The 22215-nt window shown below is 33.1% G+C and overlaps 1 protein-coding gene across 2 annotated transcripts in view; it reads right to left on the bottom strand.

The window, feature by feature from the left end:
• Positions 1-22215, bottom strand: part of LOC117101077 — a 46724-nt gene that overhangs the window by 15035 nt on the left and 9474 nt on the right. For both annotated transcript variants that reach the window (XM_033240944.1, XM_033240943.1), the window contains exons 3-10: positions 19338-19476; positions 16377-16479; positions 5832-5952; positions 4785-4834; positions 4502-4628; positions 3280-3401; positions 2505-2591; positions 1791-1892 (exon numbers count right to left, since the gene is read on the bottom strand). In XM_033240944.1, coding sequence (XP_033096835.1) covers positions 1791-1892; positions 2505-2591; positions 3280-3401; positions 4502-4628; positions 4785-4834; positions 5832-5952; positions 16377-16448 — 681 coding nt within the window. In that variant the 5' untranslated portion in view covers positions 16449-16479; positions 19338-19476. The remainder of the gene's footprint in view (positions 1-1790; positions 1893-2504; positions 2592-3279; positions 3402-4501; positions 4629-4784; positions 4835-5831; positions 5953-16376; positions 16480-19337; positions 19477-22215) is intronic.

Consider the following 22215-nt stretch of genomic DNA (forward strand, 5'->3'; position numbering starts at 1 on the left):
GCACATAAGACAGTGCAAATTATTATTATTGTGTGAAGCTCCATTTTACCCCATACATAGTCAAAATATTGGGGGGGATGATGCAATGGACCATCCCCCCTTGTCAAATATTGGGGGGACATATCCCCCCATCTCCCCAGGATCTACGCCTATGCATCTAGGCCTAGGCTCACGTATGTTTTGCGTTGACAACCAGCTGTCTAAGGAAATTAAAATGTTTGAGAAAAAGTTTTTGATCATGTGACTAAGTGACGCTCGCTGATTAGTCGGTTTATCTGTCAATCAAATCTTGTCGAGGTGTTAATTATATTATGCAATTGAATATTGATGGTCATGGTCATGCGATACATAATATTTCTGTATGTGTATTAATATAATTTGCAGGGCTGTTTCCGTTTGCTGTTTTTGAAGTTTTTGTTACCGTTTTCCTTTGCGATTGCCATTCCTTGATAAAGTTTGAAAAGGACAGTAATCAAGTAGTCGTTGTGCTTCATCATTTTGTCTATACCAATTTGGGGTTCAAGACGAATCGACCCAAATCAATCCTGGTGCAATCCCCGAACCATAACATTCAATACATTCTTGAGTCTTAAAATGTCGACCTTTTGTAATTTTTTATCGGGGGAGGAGGGGGGAAAGGGTTTATGGTGTATACACCTACTGCACCCTCCTAGTTACGGACCTGCAAGATACATATAAGAGAGCTGAAGCATAATTTACAAAGAAACATAGCACTCCAACATTGAACAAAAATCTCCAAATAAAAAGCATTTGACAAACTTTGAGCTTTAGTTTATGTGAGGCAATGGAAGGCCATATTCACTAGTTCTTTATTTTTAAGTTTCTAATAATTGTTTGGTTTTATTGTTGATCATAATTAATCATAGTAATAACATAGATTGTAATATATTATACATTTTATTTTTGTTTGGTTTTATTATTCATTATTTTTTTTTTTTTACATAGCTTTTAAAGGAAAACAATTAAATTTAATAATGATATATTTTTATACTATTTTTAAAAACTATAAAAACATTATTTTGACGTTTCTTTTTTCTTTACGAATGTGCTGTTTTTGGAGTTTGCTCTGCTTTTTGTCTCTTTTGTAATTTGTCTGTTGTGATGAGGACTCAGCTTTGCTGAGTGGGACATTCCTCTTAAAATATTGATAAAAGAAAGAAAGAAAGAATAATAAATTATAAATATAAATAAATTATACATTTTATTACAGGTAATCACTTTCAGGTTTAACTTCTTTAAAAAGTTAAATTATTAGCTTATTGTAGGTTTGACTTGTGAAAGAACTTCTACAATAGGGAAGGCAGGTGAAAATGGCATACATTTAAACTTGCCAAACTCGAATAATTTCAGTGCCAATCTTATTTTACATGCCAAATTGTTGTGTTCTCCGTTAATTAACAATCTGCAAGTCAAACAATAATTCAATGCCATTTTTTATTCGACTTTGGCAAGTTCAAATGTATAAATTAAAGTAGGGTTTTGTCCTAAATCCCAAATATTATACATCCAGAAATGACCTTCACATAATTAACATATGATGTAAACTTTTTTAAGCCCTTTGTTTACATACTGTAATGGTAAAGGTGATATTTGCATTGGCTATAATTACCAACTTTTCAATCATCACCCAATATGATTATTACATGATACAAGATAACATTTGTCTGAAAGGAAATTATATTGAACTTGACATTACATCAAAGAAGAATGTGTCGGATACTTTAACATAAAATAATGTGACACAATGTGAGTGAACTGTTTCAATTTACCTCTAAATATGCAACTTCATTGTCAACCTTTTCTTGGTATCTCTTGTACACTTTCCTTTTAGCAATCATTGCTTCCTCATGTTGCATCTTTCTTGCTATTATCTGAATATTTTAAAAGAAAGCATTACATGATTTATAATTTCACAACCCACAAACTTCCTACTGTACATTTTGACATGCATCACCTTAAACTTTTGAAGAAATTATCTGCTAGGATAGAACATCATTGGCTACCTGCTCCTTTCAGGAGCATCTTCAAATTTTTGCTCATTACTTTTAAGACTCTGAAAGATGAAGATCCAAAGTATCTTCATGAACTGCTGACGTGCTCACCGTTTTGGTACTGACAAACTTCTGCTTGTTAAGCTCACAGTAGTTCTACATGTTTATTGGGTGCTGGTTCCATGGATTGTGCCAGACCTCTCAATGCACATCTGCTATCTGCTGCTTATGCAGTTTCTTAGTTTTCTATTTTTCTTGCTTGCAAACTTAATTTGTTTGAGTTATAAATATTCCAGCCCTTGTGCCTCAAATTACCTGTAAACGATGAAGTGATGGAAGCTTGGTCTACGGTAATTTTTGGTTCCTTTCTTCTGTAGCGCTTTGAGCACTACTTCAGTGGATATGTGCGCTTATAAATATTTCATTATTAATTATCATTATTATTTTTATTATTATTACATTGGCCTGTGATTATATGAAAGTAGCACATACCTCATCATGCTTCATTAACTTTAATTTCTCCTCTGTCTTCTGTCCTTGTTGCTGGTTCTCTTGCATCTGTAGCTTACGGGCTAAAATCTGTCAGAATAAAATATATTTGGTAAAGGTGATACTTTCTTTTCATTAATTTGACCAAACATTGACAATACACATAAGTAGTAGTATACATAATATTAAATACTGTAGTAATACAATTTATTTTCACTAGCAACTTACAATAATAAAATAATCATATTTAATGCATCATGGAGTACAGCAAGTGGCAATGCAAAAAATGGCACCATTAAAAAAAGACATCTCAAACCAGAACATATACTAGTTTTAAACTAAACATCAAGCCATCTTTATTCACATGAAAATAAAAGCCAAATATGAATAGTATTCATTCATATATATTTCATACATATGTGGATTTTAAAGCATTCTTTTTTCAAATGAATTAAAGCAGCATTGGTAAACAATATCAATTGAGTAACTCAGTTAGGGTAAGCTGCCCCTCTTTGGGAACCTTAATGTCACCAGGTAGCACAGACGCCCCAAGCCTTCAATAGTGAATAGGGAGGCTGCCTTTATAACTGGTGAATACTCCCGTGCTGTTTACTCCACTAGTTCATCACAATGGGAGCCACTATTGGTATGCCCACTCGGGGTCATGCAGAACCTTGCTATAGTTTTCCCTTTGCCTAGTTTTTAAAGAAACAAAAATAAACACTAGTACAAACAACAAAATACATATAGAGTTACATTTAACATTTAAACCTATTACCTCATCTTTTGTGGCTTGAGCTATGTGATCTGTGTCTTCATCACTATCACAATCAGTAACACCAGCTCCATTAGGAAAACCTGTAACTGTTCTCCGTGAATCACCATTGGAAATCTCAGATGCTGGAATATAATTTTATTTTCAAATAACCTTTATATTTGGATTCATTTGGGCCCATTGCATGGTTTATAATGTTTATATTTTGCTTCACTTTGACCCATTGCCTGGATTATAACCTTGTTTTTATTTTTATTCACTTTGGACTGATTGTCTGGTTTACAACCTTTTATATTTGGATTCATTTGGACCCATTGCCTGGTTTTTAACCTAATATTTCGATTCACTTGATATGTTGTATCGGGTTCCACACGTTTTTCGTCAAACACCCTTTTTGTGTCTTGTGTCTGAAAAATCAGTTGTACAACATACCAAATTTCTTTTTCATTTGGAGCCTGGCTTTAAGTCAATCACCTTGTTATCTCAGAACCTTTCTAGGCCTAGCCTTAAAGTCTAGGCTTCATTTATGGTCACCAATGCTGTAGAGCAAGATTAGTTGTTTGTTGTGGGCATTCAGAGCTTGGCCTAACCACAAAATATTAATATTCATAACAAAAAGCACAAAAAACCGAAAGGTCCACTGATTAATCTCAGATAAGAAAGTATAATACATACTCCAAGTATTGAAATACACGCCATCGTGTTGGGTTTCAATATTTCGACATTAATTATGTCATCATCAGGAAATCAGAAATTATGTCATCATTTCTTGATGATGACATAATTAATGTCGAAGTATTGAATCCCAACATGATGGCATGTATTTCAGTACTTGGAGTATGTATTATACTTTCTTAAAAAGCACCAAGAACAATGGAAATTATAATGGTAATGGTCTTTAATTTCTATAGCACATAATACAGTGCAATGTTTCTATGCCATGCATTCTTTACCCAGTGTCAAGAAAAAAGAAAGAAAACAACATAAAAAATGAATAAAGCAAAATTAGAATTGTGAAAAAAGATGAGATTTAAGTGTGGACTTAAAAAGGGCCCAAGATGAAGATGACCTTATGAAATTGGGTGTCATTCCACAACGTAGGTGCAGCAACAGAGAAGGATATATCACCATAGGTTTTTTAACGAACCAGAAGAACAATAAAGAATTATAGAACTGGATGATGTAGATCTGAGTATACGACTACTCATCATGATGACAGACTTACCATCAGATGACTTGTATTGCTCATTATCTGCTACTTGTCTTGCCAATTTCTGAGATTCAGCTTCTCTTCGCTGGTGCATTTCTCGCATTTTCTTTATTTCTGCTGCTTGCATTCGTTTTGCTAATTCCTTTTTAAAAAAATGAAACACCAAAAAAAAACAAAAAAAAAAACAATAATTTAATTTTTTTGTGATTAAAAATTATGTTGTGATTAACTACAACTACAATACAAAACTAAAAACAAAATTCCTGAATTCCTTAAAATTTCCATACATGATGCGTACCTCATCTGTTAAAACTTTCACTAAGGGTTCTTGCCTCTTCATTGGAACACCTTAAAAACAGAAATATAAGCATTTCAATTCAATTCAATACAATTTTATTTCCAATTCGATCATCAAAATACATTATACAGGTAGAACATGAATAATTCAAATATAACAATTATAATAAATAAAATGATTAAATCATAAGGAATTGGAAAAAGACAAAGCAAGTATAACTAATAATACTAATAATAATAATAATAATAATAATACACTAATATTTATATGGATTTATTTTCAAATATTAAAGTCAATTAATCAATCGATAAGTGGTAACTAAATGTAGTTGGTAAATAATTTTTAAATAACTTTAATTAAAAAGTTTGAAGAGAGGTAAGGATGGTTGTTAATAATGTACAATAAATATAGCCTGTAATGCCTTTTTTGGAGAATATGAAATTGGTCTAATTTGGTAGGACTGGCAGAATTCCATGATGAAATTGAATATGTTAAATGTGGAAGGATTAGAGCATTGTAGATTTTTAAGTAAAATATTGTGGGGCAATGTATGTGCTTAATTTATTGAGAACACCAACTATCTTTGATACCCTGGTTAATAGAGAGTTTTAAATATGCATTATCAACACATTTATGTTTACTTTTAAAACAACATAATTTGTTTTACTTTCATTTATTGTACGTATATTTGCACTAAACCATTTAGAAAGTAAAACAAGCTCATTGTTTAATTATAAACCCTCATGTAAATAATTGTACTTAAAAAATATATTTGTGTCGTCTGCAAACATGATCATCTCAATTTCTTAACAGGAATGCATGAGGTCACTCACATACAGCAAAAATAAATAAAGTTTGCTGTTTGGCATACAGAATCTGTTAACTTAAAATTTCTAGATCTTAACTCCGTCTTAATTGAAGACAAAGGTTGGTTAGACGTCTTCTGACATGCCCTTTACACATTGCCTATAAAAAGGGGAAAAATATATAAATAAAATAAAGTAATAAAACCTTGTATAACACATTATAATGACAACTACAACTCACCTCCTACTGCACCAACTTCCTCTTGTTGAGAAAGTTGTCGGGCTAATCTTTCACTTTCTCTGTCCATTTTTTCCCTTTCAATCTCTTTCACTTCATCTTTTTGTAATCGTTTCGCAATCTCCTGAAAAAAAAAATGAAATAAGTTAATTTCATGAGGGGAAAAAATTTAAATAAATTGTATTAATGTAGCCAGGAGATAGTGAAAGTAGTATGCGGACAAGAGATGTTGTGGATTAAATATTTAATTGTTTTAACTCAAGTGGTATGCAAAAATGAGTTTAGACCATGGTGGATTCAACCTCAAATAGATTTCATGAAAGTAGTATGTGGCTGTGCAACTATCGCCCAGTCTAGAATTCTGCAAATCTTATCTAAACTTCTTTAACCTACTGTTTTTAATCAGCTATCCTGACTTATAAACAACAATCAGGGTTCTGGTCAAATTTCTCCATCACATCAGCCTTCAGGGCCGTATCCAGCTTTTTGAATGGGGGGGGGGTGCGTTTTGCGAGCGCAGCGAGCAACCAGGCTGGGGGGCCAGGGGGCCGCCCAGGGCTCCCGGTCGGGGCCCTGGAAAAATTTGCTTTCTTACGTCCTAGTAGACTAATTTGAAGACATTTTATCATGTTAATCTCTATATGTCCGTAAACACAGCGATAGGGCCTATAAAAAAATTAACAGTGGAGGACATGGAGAAACAAGCTGATGGTTTCCCAAATGAAAAATACTACTGCATAAATTCGTAACCATTACGAATAAAAATTCAAAATCAATTCTGCTTTTAAATGAATAATAGCAAAGTTTGATATAAAGAGTGGATTAAAAGCGACTGTAAATGAGCTGATTCAAACAACTAGAAGAATTTGAAACAAATTAATCAACATTTTAATTCTTGGCATCGACAGAAAACATATACAGAGGTATAAGCATAATTATACTGTATGTATACGCTATCTATCCATTGAACCCGTGACGGGGTATACTGTATAAATTTTTTTATGTTATAATTAGTGGACGTTTTTACGGGCCTGGCCTTGTTAAATATTACTGAAGACTGGATTGATGCAATTGATAAAGGTAACATCAGGAATGATGGACCATGAACTTTTAATTAATTTATTTAAACATTTATTCAAATAATAACATCACATAAACAATGAACAATACAAAAACTTTTTACTATTGAATTTCAGAATTCAATAGTAAAAAAAAATAATATTGCATATTTACAATTTGCATTAAGAATGAAATTTACAAGACAAAAAAATGTATACCACATTCAGACTTTAAATTTAGATACATAAATAACAAAGATAAACAAAATGAGATTGAAAATTCATTAACAATTCATTCATATCAACTATTATTACAGTACAGTAATGGAAAATAATAAATTGCAAAGAATGAAGTGAAAAATCTATTTATAATAAATTTGCAAAACACGATATCAGATTGAATTCAGAAAACTTTTAAAAGATACATAGGAACTAATACAACAAGCCAGTAAGGAATTAATTTTTACCAGTTATTAAAGACTCCATGAAATGTGATAATTTTGTTTATATGTTGAGTTTTAACTTTTAGGGAAGGTAAACTGTCTGGTGTGATGGAGGTGATATTGTGGAGAGGATTAGGTAAAAGAAAATGCAATCTACAGTCAGAGGATTTCAGTTTATTGAAATATTTAATGGACAATTCATTACGATGTTCAGAAAGCGATTTAATAAAAATAGCAGCCATAAGATTGTTATTATTGTGGATTTCACACCAACTGGTTCTAATACAAAATGTATGCAGCCATAAGAATGTCATCATTGTGGGTTTAACACTAACTGGTTCAAATGCAAAATGAGAACATCATACTGTACAGGATGACAAGGTATCAGAAGGAAGTCTTCTCTGGATAACTAATACTTTACTTTTCATACAAGCTTGGGGTGTGGTGGACTTTCTCTGATTGGTTGAAGAGATATCACCTTATTCATTCATTCATTCATTCAGTAACATTTATTTCGTAATGGTCATAAGAAAGAAAAACATACATATGAACAATTATATTCTTAAAATTAAACAAGCGAAATTAAACCATCACAGGGATCAAAACTAGAAGTAAAACTTGTCTCATATTGACCCCTAAAAAAAATAGAATAGAAAAAAATAATTAAAAAATAAATAAATAAATAAATAATGGAGAAAAATAATTAGAGTTAGCGCAAATCAATCAGTCAGTCAGAAGACCTGTACTTAGATAAATATATTGTTTTCATGTGACTTTTGAATGTTTTCGGGGATTTACAATTTATAATATCTTTATCTAGTTTATTCCATATGGTGGAACCTGAAAATGTAATAAAAAATTGACTCTTAGTAAGTTTAACAAAAGGTAAGTAAGTAAGTTTAAATTTGGATTTCTAATACTGTAAGAGATATTACACGGTTAGAAAAAAGCAATGCGATTGATACAGGTACTAAATTATTCACATATTGAAACATAAAATAAGCAATCTGGAATTTATGAAGGTCACTAATTTTTAAGATGTTAAGTTTTTTAAATAGAGGTTCAGATGCAGTTTTAAATGGTGAAGATGTAATTAACCGAACAACCCATTTTTGTAATATAAGAATTCTTTGTAAATTTGAGGGATAATCTGCGGCCCAAATGATGTTGCAATATAATAAATGGGGCAAAATAAACAAATTGTATAAAGAAACTAAAATAGTTAGAGGAAAAAAGTGTTTCAGTTTGCTTATTATACCAATGTATTTTGAGATTTTATTTGCTACACTTTGTTGATGGCTAGACCAATTTAAGTTTTCATGAACTAAAACACCAAGAAATGATACTAATGATGCTAAATGTTACACCACTGTCCAAGATGGCCGCCAAAATGGCAGGGCGGTACCAGCATTTCCTCAATGGGGGGTCCAAGGTCTCTGATGTGGGGATGATGTCCCTGACAAAGAAAAAAGTGGGCGTGGTAGGGCGTCGCTAAAATCCAAGTAGTCTAGGGGAAGTAGCCCCCGAAAATATGACGATTTAGGGGTTTCAAAGGCTTATTTAATCGATTTTAGAGTCTATTAATATGTACAAAATACATATAATTTTTTTTCTCCCCGATGATTGTGTTTTTCTAGCCGAGGGGGGGGGGAGCGCAAGGCCTCCTCGACAGGGGGCTGTAGCCCTGCCTAGGCCCCCCTGTAGCGCCGCCACTGCAAAATGGCCGCTAAATTTAAATATTTAGCATAAGTCCCTTAATATTCTATATAAAACAATGGTTTTTTTTAGCCTATGATTTGAGATGATAGGGGCATACAGTGGCACCATCAGAAGTCAATTTCAGCCATTAGCGATTGCAGAACTCCAAGATGGCCACCAAAATGGCTGCCAAATTGTAATATTTACCATAACTAAAATAATATTCCTTATAAAACAGTGGTGTTTTTTATTCTGTGATTTGAGATGTTAGAGGCATATAGTAGCACCATCAACAGTCAATTTCAGCCATTAGCGGTTGCAGAGATCGAAGATGGCCGCCAAATTTTAATACTGACCGTTGACATCCTTAACATTCCTTTTTTTAGTTAGCGATTTAAAATGTTATTGTTAAGAACATACAGTTGCACCACCAACACTTTTTTCTTCTCCAACTGCTCTTCAGTTCGTCTTTGTGGGGCTGGACACTCATTGAGTTATAGGTTCTACAGTACTAGTATTGCTGCATTTTCCAACAGTTACAGTTACAGTAAATTTGGGTTGTGGAAAATGGTACTTGACTCCCATTGTCAATTAGGGTACTGTAGTCCACCAAACTAGTTTCTCCTATAAGTCATCTGATTTCTCTCTTTTCCACCTGCTCTTCAGTTTTTCTTTGTAAAAGATGGATGTAATGTTTCTCTTCATTTCGTCTCATTGTCTGGGTGATGAACTGTTCATGACGGCGAGGCCATCACCTCGGTAGAGACCGACATTCGTTTTGCCGAGTTTTGGGATGAGGGAGTAGAGGACGAAGGATCCGACAAGTACGCATATTTCGGCCACCATCGAAGCTTCCCATAGTAACGTCAAACATGTCATCCGAGTCGGCATTTAGATATCTCGCATGTTTCTGCACCATTATGGCTCTCCATTGTTACATCAAAATTGTCTGCAGACATTATTTTCCATGGTGTATCATAGTGAAAAAGTAGACATTGCTTAGATGCCATTATTATCTCCATTTCACTATCTTTGATGTCTGTGTGCTGTTTAGCAAATTCCAGAGATTTTCGTTGCAGGTCTTCTGTTACTGACGGGTAGAATTCACAGATGTCGAATGTAATAAAGGTGCAATTGGGCTTGCCTTATATGGTGTTGTACCAGCTTATTACGGATGCTGTGTTCCTCCATTGGTTTACTTTGATGGCACTTGTGACATCTTTGTCTATTCGGTCCACTATTTGATTGCTGATAGAACCGATCTCTGGTTTTGATGGGTTAAAAGCCTGCATGGTGTTTTAGTTGGAAATGAGGTCTTGTGGTCTTTGATAGTGATGAATGCTGGCTTTCGGGCGATTTTATTGATTCTGTTATCCAGACCAAAGGCTGAAGTTATATGTTGTGATTCTTGGTTAATTTTGTCGATGTCCTTCTCGGTCGCCTTCTTATACTGGGGGAACAGTAATTTGTTACTGAAGAGGAAACCCAGTATAAAGAACAAATAAATAAATGAAATAAATGTTGGATACATTTCCCTGTAGGAGTTTTTTTGTAATTTTCTGCTGGGATCTTATAGTGATTTCTGGTTTTGTCAGCGGCTACAAATATATCATCGGAATTATTAATTGTTTGAATAAATGTCTGACAATTTGGTAAGAAAACTGTTATGGTTGTGGCGGAATTGAACATTCTCTATTAAACGGATTGCATCTTCTTCGAAATCACATATCTCCTCAATTTGGGGCTGAAAACTGGGTGATTTAAATCTGTATGCTTCCTTGGTGTTGGCGTTGCTACTGAGGTTTGAAAAGAAAAATGCCTTCCATTTCATCCTTTTTTACACTTTCGGTCTTTTCGATGAGTAGTTTAATGTATCCCCTTATATCTGTCTCTTATACACATCTAGATGTGTATAAGAGACTACCCTCACTCACTCGCCACTGAGGAAGGACTAGTGTTGTCCGAAAGCTCTGGTTCTATTTCTGGCTGTTTACTTACGTTTACTTTTTAGCTGTTGCTTATCCTTTTTGTATCTCTACTGAGATCCTGCCATTGTTTCCCACAGCATAGTTGTTTTTCAGTTAGTATGGTCTCAATATCTAGTTTAAGTTTCTTCATTCTTGTACAAGTCAACTTTTGTTGCTGTAACTTGATAGACAATCCCTTCAGTAAGGCATTTGCCGAATAGTGGGTATTCGGTTTTCTTGCTGGCAGCTACATGTATTATTGATTACAGGGTTATTTTTTCTGTAGTTCTTTAGACAATATAGATTTGTTGTGTGAATATATGATGCTATTCATGTTCGGCATGCAGCTATAGTTGAGTTTCAATGTGTTTCTGTTGAATAGCTTTCTGAGCTTGTGTTGTTTCCCGCAAGAACACGGGCTCAGAAGGAGACACTTTAAAACCCTTGCGAACTTGAGATGCAGTATTCCTTCATAAGATTAGAAGATAAAAAATTCATTAAAATTACAACACTTAACTACCAGTAAAAATTACAATAGTAATATTGAGATTAAGCGATAGTCAAGTAATATTTGAAGAGTTCATACGCAAACACCCATAAACGCCATTTCCGTCAAAAATGAATCAAGATAGCCATTTTTTAGCTTATGTTGCCACAATCCTAATTATACAATCGGTTTATCCGCAAACCCCGATAAAGTCAACGTATTTTGCACCACAAGCAAACATTTTTTTGCAGAAGACTATAAACACCATTCCATGTTTTTGGCAAAGGCCGATATATGCATTTCAGGCAATCAGTGTGCAGCTCTGAATTGAGGCAACTGACACTCTCGCACAGGTAGTGCATTGTGGTCTAGTCTTCTCGCTTGGTAAAGACGTAAATCTAGTAATCTCTTTAAAATAATGGATAATTTCAATGATATTAAATTCGCACCATTGGGATATAAAGACAGCGGTGCCCAGGCAATTCTGTTCAAGCTGTGGCCACGAGAACTAGGGCCTAAGCCTAGGTAGGCCTAAGTGGTGAGGAAAATTTTAACCATGTCGTATGCATACGGTGACCCTGGCCTAGCTACAGTTTGTTGGCTATCCTCTCTGCCAACGATCTTCCTTGTGTCCAATATCGTGTCATACATAATAGAATAGTAAATTAATTTGTAATAATGGTATTACATTTCAGTTCCTGCTGATGCTGGATTTGTATAAAAAAAAAAATCAGGAGGTGGATTTATCTGTTTTTGATGCAAAACAAAATCAATATCACCAAATTATCTTACTTAATGAAAGTTTACATTTTTCAAATTTTAACAGTATGATCCTACATTTACATTTACATTGATTTAGAGCCTGCATTTTATAAGTTTGTTGATCTTTAGAAGAAGGCTTATTAAAAATAAGTAATTATCTCAAAACTAAAAACTAGGATTTATCTGTTTTTGCATATTAACTCTTTATTTGTTTCCTGAATAAAACAGTTTGTGTTCTACTGTAAGCATTTTTGCATCATATAGAAACAAATACATAAAAAAAAATTCATATATATATATATATATAATTAATTTTAATTTTAAATTGTTTTGCATTATATGGCCGTTTGCTGTTTTATGGGTTTTTCCCATTTGCCTTTCAAACTTTAAATATCATTGACAGTGGTGAACGGAGCGTGTGAATGTGCTATAACGCTACTGAGAAATTTCTTGATTTCAACGTTTCCTTCCACTGTATAACACCTAACAACCTACTGATAACACCTTCGTCTTTCGTTGTGTACTGTTCTGTTTGTCACGGATATTTTTTTTTAACGGAATTGTGTTTCAGTAGAGAATTTTCTAGGCCTTCACCTCTGGCTTCTCAAGTTGCATTCCTTCCTTTATTCAATGCTTTCGCTCACCTTTTTCCCGTCATTAACTTACGTAAGTGTACCATTAAACAATAACATCGACATGCCTGTGCCATTAGCGGCTGTCCAAGCAACTGCCTGTAGCATTGCACTGTTTGTACGTTTTGTTGTGCCATATCTTAGTAAGGGTACCTGGAATTCCTATAATAGTCAACTTGCCGTGCGACTTAGGCCACTTCACCATGCTCTCTCTTCAGATGAAATTTTACCACAAGAAGTTGGTCTTTCTTTTATTACAATTTTGGATTCGTGATCACCCTGAATTTGTAAAGGAAGAAAGACCTAAGACTAATCGTTAACAGAGAGATCCGAGAACCCTTGTAGAAGCACGGAAAATAAAAAATAAACTGTGAAGACAAGCCTTTTCGCAAGAATGCATCTGCTAAGGCTAAAGCAGATTTCTTTTCTGCATTGAGAGCTTATGACTTCCTGAAAAAGAACAATGATAAAGAAAAGCTTAAGAGATCAACAACACACGAAGAAAAAATCTTTAAAAATAATTTCTGGAGCTTTAGCAAACATCTACTAAACGACACATTATATGCGCCAACAAAGCATCCATCTTTCAACAAAGCTATAGCTGATTTATATTTCAGCAATAGATATTCTTTCCCAACGCATATCAACTATGAAGATCTTAATTGGTTCCCACCTCTACGGAAACATTCTGATAATATGTTACCTTTTAATACGGATCCAATTAAACCACGAGATATCAAGAACATTTTAAAAAACAAAAACTCAAACAGTGCTCCTGGTCCAGATAAGATTCCTTATGGTGTGATCAAGAACTTACCATCTACGCACCATTTTCTGGCCACACTTTTCAACAAAATTCTTGCTACAGGAATCCCAGTTTCCTCATGGATGGATTCTAACATCATCCTTATCCACAAAGAGGATTCGAGCGATGATCCCAAGAATTTTCGTATGATCGCACTGTTATCAACAACTGGTAAAATACTTCATCTTATTATCACCCATCGTCTTGAAGAATTCATGGCTTCAAACTGCATCATCAATACAAATGTTCAGAAAGCCTTTATGAGAGGGACCAATGGTTGTATTGGTTGAATCTGGTTATACGGTCGAACTCACTGCTTTTGAAGTCGGATCTCGTGGGTTCATCTCTGCCGATAATATATCTCGCCTAAAGAGACTCCATAAACACCTCAATAAACCAGTTTCATTCAAAACCTTCCAAAACAATATTTCTAAACTTTCTATTGTCTCCTCCTTCAGCATTTTTTTACGCCAGAGATGAACCCACATGGATCGTCCCTCCCTATCTTAACTTGTGATTTTTCTCTGCTGATTCTTGTGTTTGTCCTCCTGTCTCTTGTTCTCGTCCTGTAACCTGTCTATGTTTTGTCTTTATTTCCCTTGCTTGCCCTATTTTAAAGGCAAGATCTAGGGTTTCTGTTTTGCTCCTTTCTTTGCCATTTTTGTGTTATAGGCCTATATACTTTATTATTGAGGCTATTTTTATACTGATTTAATTTAATGTTTTGGCAAATAAAGTGATTTTACTAATTAAAGAATCTCAATTGAGATCCAGCGCCGCCATTGTTGCACGGTAGAGATTGCACTTTAGATCTCCGATCTTGTTCACAAATTCACGGACTATTAGAAATAATACCTTAAGGCGAAAATACTGCCGCCAAGGGGAAATTTTAACGACGTTAAGGCATTGAGTTCTATAACGGCTATCTTGATTTATATTATATGCAACTATTTGTTTCTAGCCGTATCTATTGTGTAATGGAGTGTATCTGGTGGTATTTGAATCTGTTCGACCATGAAGCCTCCGTGGTCTAATGGTTATGACGCTCACCTTGACAGCAAGAGGTCGCAGGTTCGAATCCCGCCAGAGGCATTTTATTACACAATTTTTTTATTCATTTATTTACAGGACTACATTCGTTGAGGGCTATGCTACACGATGAATTATTATGTCCTTTATTTAATGATCCTTAGGTGTTATACTACCACTGTGGGAAGTTTCATGCTTTCTGCCAAAAGTGCATGATCATTCTCCTTAGATGCTCTACTAAAGCGACTCAAAGAAATATTATAAATTAAGTTCTCAATAGAAAGAACTCCTTATGAATTAGTTTGCCCAATGGATAGTAGTGTTAAAATAAACTTAACATATAATATGTGCAATACTTGAATAATGGTATCACTATGGGTTTCACACCGAATGGTTCTAATGCAAAATGTATGCAGCCATAAGATGGCATCATTGTGGGTTTCACAGCAAATGGTTCTAATGCAAATGTATGCAGCCATAAGATGGCATCATTATGGGTTTCACACCGAATGGTTCTAATGCAAAATGTATGCAGCCATAAGATGGCATCATTGTGGGTTTCACAGCAAATGGTTCTAATGCAAATGTATGCAGCCATAAGATGGTATCATTGTGGATTTACCACCAACTGCTTCTAATGAAAAATGTATGCAGCCATAAGATGGTATCCTCGTGGATTTAACACCAACTGGTTCTAATACAAAATGTATGCAACCATAAGATGACATTATTGTAGATTTATAAAAGGTTATAATTTTTTTTTAACGCAAGATGTATGTATCTATGAGATGGCATCATTTTGGATTCAACACTAAAAATAACCTATGCAATTACTGTATATGCTAGTACTGTTAATACTTACTGTATGTTCACTATCGGATTATAAAACATTCTTGATATAGTACCTTTGTAGATTCAACTCCAGATAGTTCAGGTGCTAGATGTAAGCATTTGACACCTTTGTATAAATTATGTTATTAGAAAAAAGCCGTAAATAAATAGATGGTCATCACAAAGATGTTGCTTTTCAAGTTAGCTGGAAACTCATTATATTGACTTTTGTATTTAGAAAGGTAATAATCAGTGGTGGATCAAGAGATGAAAGGTCTTGAAGTGGGGGGACTCAATGATCAGTTAAGGGGGGGGGGGGGCGGGGGGGGGGGAAGGCTAACTAGCAAAACAGGGTGGTTTTATGTGCTTTTTAACAACTTGACCATGATTTTTTGGGGCGGCTGAAATAGAAACATGTCATTACTTAAACAAAAAATAAATAGGCATACTGATTAATTTTTAGTAACGCGTCTGTGAATTAAGTTATCGCAAGTTTCTACATTTTCCCCTGAATTTGTGATAATTCGTTACAACGCATAGACCTCTGCTGATCGCGTGACAAATTTATGATCATGCATGTATTTCTGCAAAATGCATGTTTCTCTCAAAATCCCTTTGAAATGCAGGACCATCCTACACGATGCGAGATGGTTGGTAACTATGAAATACTCACTTGTAAATAGTAATAATTACCTGGTCTGTTTCATGTACAGCCTTCATCTCCTCTTAAAATACTCATTAGTAAATGGTAATAATTATTCGGTCAGTTTCATTCAGCTTCTCTCATTTTATATATCGACTCTTGAAAAATACAAACTGTGAAAGATAATAAGTACCTGGTCTGTTTCATGTACAGCCTTCATGTTGTTGAGTTTTCGTTTCTCTTCCTCTAACATTTCTCTGTACATCTCTCTGGCTGTTTCTTTGTCTTGCTCTTCACTAAATCACATAAACAATATTTTTAATTGTATATTTTACATTCTTTTATGAAACTACAAGCAAAGTTAATATGAAAATTATATTTTGTAAAACCGAACTCAGAAAAAAGCATAAATAATAGAAAATTATTAAAATAATAAATGAGAGCATCAATGATGCAATAGCTTGACAATGACATCAAATTTGGGGAAAAATTATTCACCGCTCAGTTAACCTTTGGAACAATCTTCCCTCAGATACATGCAATTCATTAAATTCTTTTTAAGTTTTCATTCTTTCAAAAGTTTGATTTCATTTAAAACTGTTTCCTTTTGCTTTATTTTTTTTAATAATAATTAGTTTAAGTATTATTTCATATTTTATTTTATTTTTGACTGTTTACTAGACCTTAAGGAAGAACAATATAAACTGATTATTAGTATTAAAGAAAGATTTCTATCTATCTGTAACGTTTGAGTGTTGTCGGTTGGAGCTGGTGTGGTCATGGAGAGTCTTGTTAGTTACATGTATTGAACATTTCACACTTGCAGTCACAAAAGAGAAAAGAAAATAAAGTCATAGTATAGTTGAACAAAAACTTCTTTTCACGTGGCCAGCCATTTATGCCATTTGCTTATTTCCGGAAGAAAAAAGGTAGATATCATCCAATATTCCTGGTATAAAAGGATTATATTTCGATAGAATGCATTATTAACAAGTATTTACTGATCGTCATCAATATATATTCAATTGAAAATGAATGGCTCTCATTAACTGTGATAAGAGTTTGATTTGACCCCACCACATTTCTTTTTTTATTCCAGATGGGTGTTTGTCTTTTAATAACATTTATAGATCACATTTTATACAGTATTTAATGAATTTGTAAAGACTTAACAAACATTCTTCCTTTTGAAAAAGAGTAACATCTATTGAGCAAGTATATAAAAAAAGTTGATGAGGTACCATCTAAATTCCATAATATACTTAGTAGCGACTTTCTGTGGTGGCGCTGTTTGTTTAAATTTCATCTTCCGAAAAAAAGACCATGGAGTAACTTTGGTATTTATTCATGTTTTGATACACTTTAGGTGAATAAGAAAAAAGAGATATTTTCATGGTAAGCAAGCATAATTGTTTTCCCCAAAACGAAGCAAGTTTTAACAATGTAGAAAATGACCCAAAATTAATCCTCAAACTAAAAGCTCAGAAGTTTTATGAAATTTGTAAAATGTTGTTAATGACATCTTTGTATTGAGGTAGAAAAATTAGATTTTTGGAGAAACCACTATCATAATTTTTTTGTAGCCAAAAGCTAACAAACATGTTGAAGCATATTAATTATTATGTGAAGAGCTTTAACTTTTATGGTGCTAATAGTTTAAGAGCAACCACATTATATATATATGATTGTGTATAAAGTTGCGTAGTTTTTGCCAAAATTAACATGAGAATCGTATCACTTTTACCCAGTGTTTCTTGATACAAAATGTTGAAATTTTAATTTTCTATGATACTTTTCTGTTATCTTGTAAACAAATTTCATATTGTGATTCTGTAATAAGCAAAATATAAGTGACATATCTATAGGGTGTGGTGGGTTTAAATAAAAGTTCCCAGTGACTTTTGTCATTCCACTTGGCATTATGGAAGAGCCCAAGAGGATGGTGGGTTTAAGAAAAGTTCCCAGTGATTTTTGTCACTCCAATTGGCATTATGAAATAGCCAAAAAGCTGTGGTAGGAGGTGATGTTTAAGAAGTAAAAGCTGCAAGTGATTTTTGTCACTCCAATTGGCATTATGGAATAGGCCAAAAGGTGTAGTGGGTTTAAGTAAAAGTATCAAGTGATTTTTTTTCCCCTTAAGATCTTTGTCACTGCAATTGGCATTATGGTCATTGCAATAACATTTAAAATTTGCAATTAAAAGACCAGCTGATTAAAATGTTTGACTACTGGTTATATGTTTTGATACCTGACCTATGTTGTGTTATTCTCATATTTTCATTTCTCAAACATATTGTTTACCACAAATATTACAATATATAAGATAATGGAGAAGATGAATTTCCTTATTTCTATAATTTATGAGAAAGACAATAAATGTTACCCATCTACCGACAGTTAACTTCAATATAGATGAAATTCCTTATTTCTCTAACTTATGAGAGGGACAATAAAAGTTATCTATCTACCTTCAACAACTTCAATATAGAGTTTAATTTAATAAATGGACAGTAATTTAGTCATTGTGGAAGTAAAGGAAATAATTAATAAACAGATATCTCAACCCAATCGTAACACTATCCATTAGAATTATTAATCAAAGTACCAAATAAGTTTTAGAGTGTAATTATATTGTTGTTTGTTGTTTATATTAATCTTGCACTCTGTTTTGCAATGTCTTATTAAATATTTTTGTTATTTTTTTTTTATTCATGTAATTCAATTCTTAATATGTAAATATTTCATTCATCAATTTAATTATACAGTATATTTTTAAGTCAATGCATTTTTAACAACTTGCTCTCAATTCTTGCTGCAAATGCGTAATTTTATGTATGACTTTTTAATGTGAATATTTAAACCAGAATATAAATTCTGGTTTTTTAATATTCCAGAATATATAATTCTTTCACATATTTTACCCCATGATAATGATAATAGTAAGTAATTGTAGATTGTAAAGTGAACAATGCTCTGTTGATTATCCCAATTTTATGAGAATCTGGTGCTATTCTTTTCAAATTTTTACTTCTGACAATTATATTTGTACATTGTAAGTTTATTATACACCAAATGGACTTCCAACATGTTATGATGGACCAATAAAGTTTCTTATCTTATGTTATGTGAATAGGAAGTGTGTGTTAAAACTTACATAGACTTTAACCGTTGGACATATTCATGTTCTTCAGCATAGGTTTCTATGGCAGCCTCTGATGCTAACTGCTTTGCAGTCTTGATGTCTTTGCGTACAGTCCGTCTCCTATCAATATTACCTGAATAATGCCCTTGAACTATTGAAATAAAATATACACTAATAATTAAACAAGTGAAATTACTCATTTGGAATTAAGTATTTAAAGAATAAAATAAAAAATTTGAAAATATTATTCTTAATGATTTTGGAATGAAAAAGTTGACATCTCTTCAAAATTAATTTTTAATTTGTGTGGTAGTTCATTCCAGCTTTTGGATGATCAATATAAAAAAGTTCTTTTTCCCTGTCCAATATTATACATTGGAAGAACCAGGTTATTATGGGTTTGGCTATGTGTGCCTTTATAATATTGTGGTCTGAAAGCACATTTTGGGCCTTACTTCTGTAGTAGATTGATCTTGCCACTGAAAGCAAATCGCAAAGCTGCAGTGGAGTTGAATAGCTTGGTGGTTAAGATGCTTGCCTTCCAATCCCAGGGTCCTGGGCCTTACTAAGCCATAAAAAATTCTCCCTGTGAACCATACCAGGACCATAATCAAGACTATAGTCAGCCCCTTTGTGTGGAGCCATCCCAGATGTCAGGTTCCTGTTCAAACATGTCATTTACTGTACATATTGATGCACCAGAAATGCAGGGACAAGTGCACTTTTTACAGAATATCTCCACCAGACACTAAAGAAATTACCAAATTATTTACTTGCATGTAAAGTTAAAGGTTGTCATATGTATATTTAATACTAATAGTAATACTATGATAACGATTTACTATTGCTATTAACATATTTAATGTTGGCTTATCTTATTTAGCGTATATTTTATTCATTTCTTTTATGTTTCTGGCTTAAAAGTTTATTGTATCTGCTTGTAAGCTCACTGGGTTGCCCTCTTGGATTTATATCAGTCTGTTTTTACACCAAAATAAATAAATAAATAAATACATAAAATATATAAATAAATATGTCAAATAAAGTTTACCGAGTTTAAGATTGAATCTGTGTTAGTGATTAGAATCGTGAGGTTTTATAATCAGGGAACAGTGAAATTTAACCCTGGAAATAATTCATAGTGATTTTTTTTAAATTATTATTATTTATTAGAATTTTGCAATGCTTAAATAACTAGATCTTTCTCGATTTTTTATGGACATTTTGAACTCTGATAGTAATCAATTTCATTCAAAGTTCTGTCTCCAATGATCACACACACATTTCTTGTCAAATTAAACTGCAGTTTAGGATATACATGGGGGTTGGGGGTTGAAACCGGAAGTTGCCAACATACAAAATACACCATTTTTGCATTGGGAGTTTATATTAAAAGGGTTGAGTTGAGATAAAAATAATTCTACCATATATGGCCAAAATACATATCTTTCAGTTGTGTAAGTTGAATTTCCATTGTTAACTGTCTACGTAGTTATTTGACCCCTCAAGTTTAGGGTACGGGAGTCAATTATTGAGCTGCGGCCATTTTTGAATTGTCTTAAATCTGTGATAGTTATATCCCAAATAACTAATCGCCATTAAAACATTTGGTCTCAGCCAGAAGTTGACCACACAACCTAATGTAAAAATCATAAAATAATTAATTTTACCCAAATAAAACTGATTTTGAGATGCTCATAACTTCTTAATGCCTATTCAGAGCTTGATTCTAATGCCAGAATCAGAAAGTATGGTCAATACTGGACCAAAGTAACAATTTTCAGCTTTCTAGTTGTCCAGAAATGAAAATATTGCCTTTCAAGTTTCAAAGGTGTGTCTTCAAAATTTAAAATTGCCGTTTGTTGTTTTGTTTTTATTGGTTTCTCCACACACAACATAAATAGTACAATGTATTCAAACTTAACTAACATTACAAAAGTAGATAAGAAAAAAAAATGTATATATATATACATATACATACAATATACACATACATATACATACTATATATATACATATACACATACATATACATACATATATACTGTAAATTAGATATTAAATAAATAAGTGTGTGGATGGAGGCCAAAATAAGTTTATACAAACTTTATGTTATGGCCACCAGTTAAAATTGAATAAATAAAATTGAACTTTTAATTACGAATCAACAGACGTTTACCATATAACTTTAACACAAAATTTATTGACAAAAAGGATCGACGTTTCGTGTCCATCATGGACGCATTCTCAAGATCAAGTGAACAAAAATAAATATAAGATAGTAAACCAAGCTGTCTCTTATACACATCTAGATGTGTATAAGAGACAGCCCTTAATTTTCACATCAGTGGTACTTTCTAGGGGCCAGTCAGCCTCTGCCAAACTGCTATACTCAGCCTGATCAATGGGAGAGTTAAAAAACTATGTGTGAATTTTGTAAATCTGCAAGCTAAAATATTGTTGCCAAAATCATTTTTAGAACATACAAAATTCTGAAAAGGCTACAGTATGAATTGTGTTGATGTGAAATTGCAAAAACCTATGGGCTGTGAAAAAAGGGGCTTTTACTCATCTTCTTTTTCTTTATGAATTAAATCATTTATGTTTTTTTATTTTTGAAAGTAGGTATCAATGTTAATTGGCAAATCAATGAATATGTAATACTATGAAGTAGAGTTGAATAGCTTGGAGGTTAAGATGCTTGCCTTCTAATTCCAGAGTCCTGGGTTCAATTCCTATGACAACAGGACCTTTTCTCACAACTAAAAACAACTTCATTTTGTAAGCCTCATAAAGCGACTTCGCTGATTAAACTATCACATTACAGTACTTCATTTATTTAAAAAAGACCCCTGAATATCAGTCGACTTTCTGGAATACGCTAGAAGGG

This window comes from Anneissia japonica, unplaced genomic scaffold, assembly GCF_011630105.1.
Source record: "Anneissia japonica isolate Jap-2015-1 unplaced genomic scaffold, ASM1163010v1 scaffold1201_len176657_cov207, whole genome shotgun sequence".
Taxonomy (NCBI): Eukaryota; Metazoa; Echinodermata; class Crinoidea; order Comatulida; family Comatulidae; genus Anneissia; species Anneissia japonica.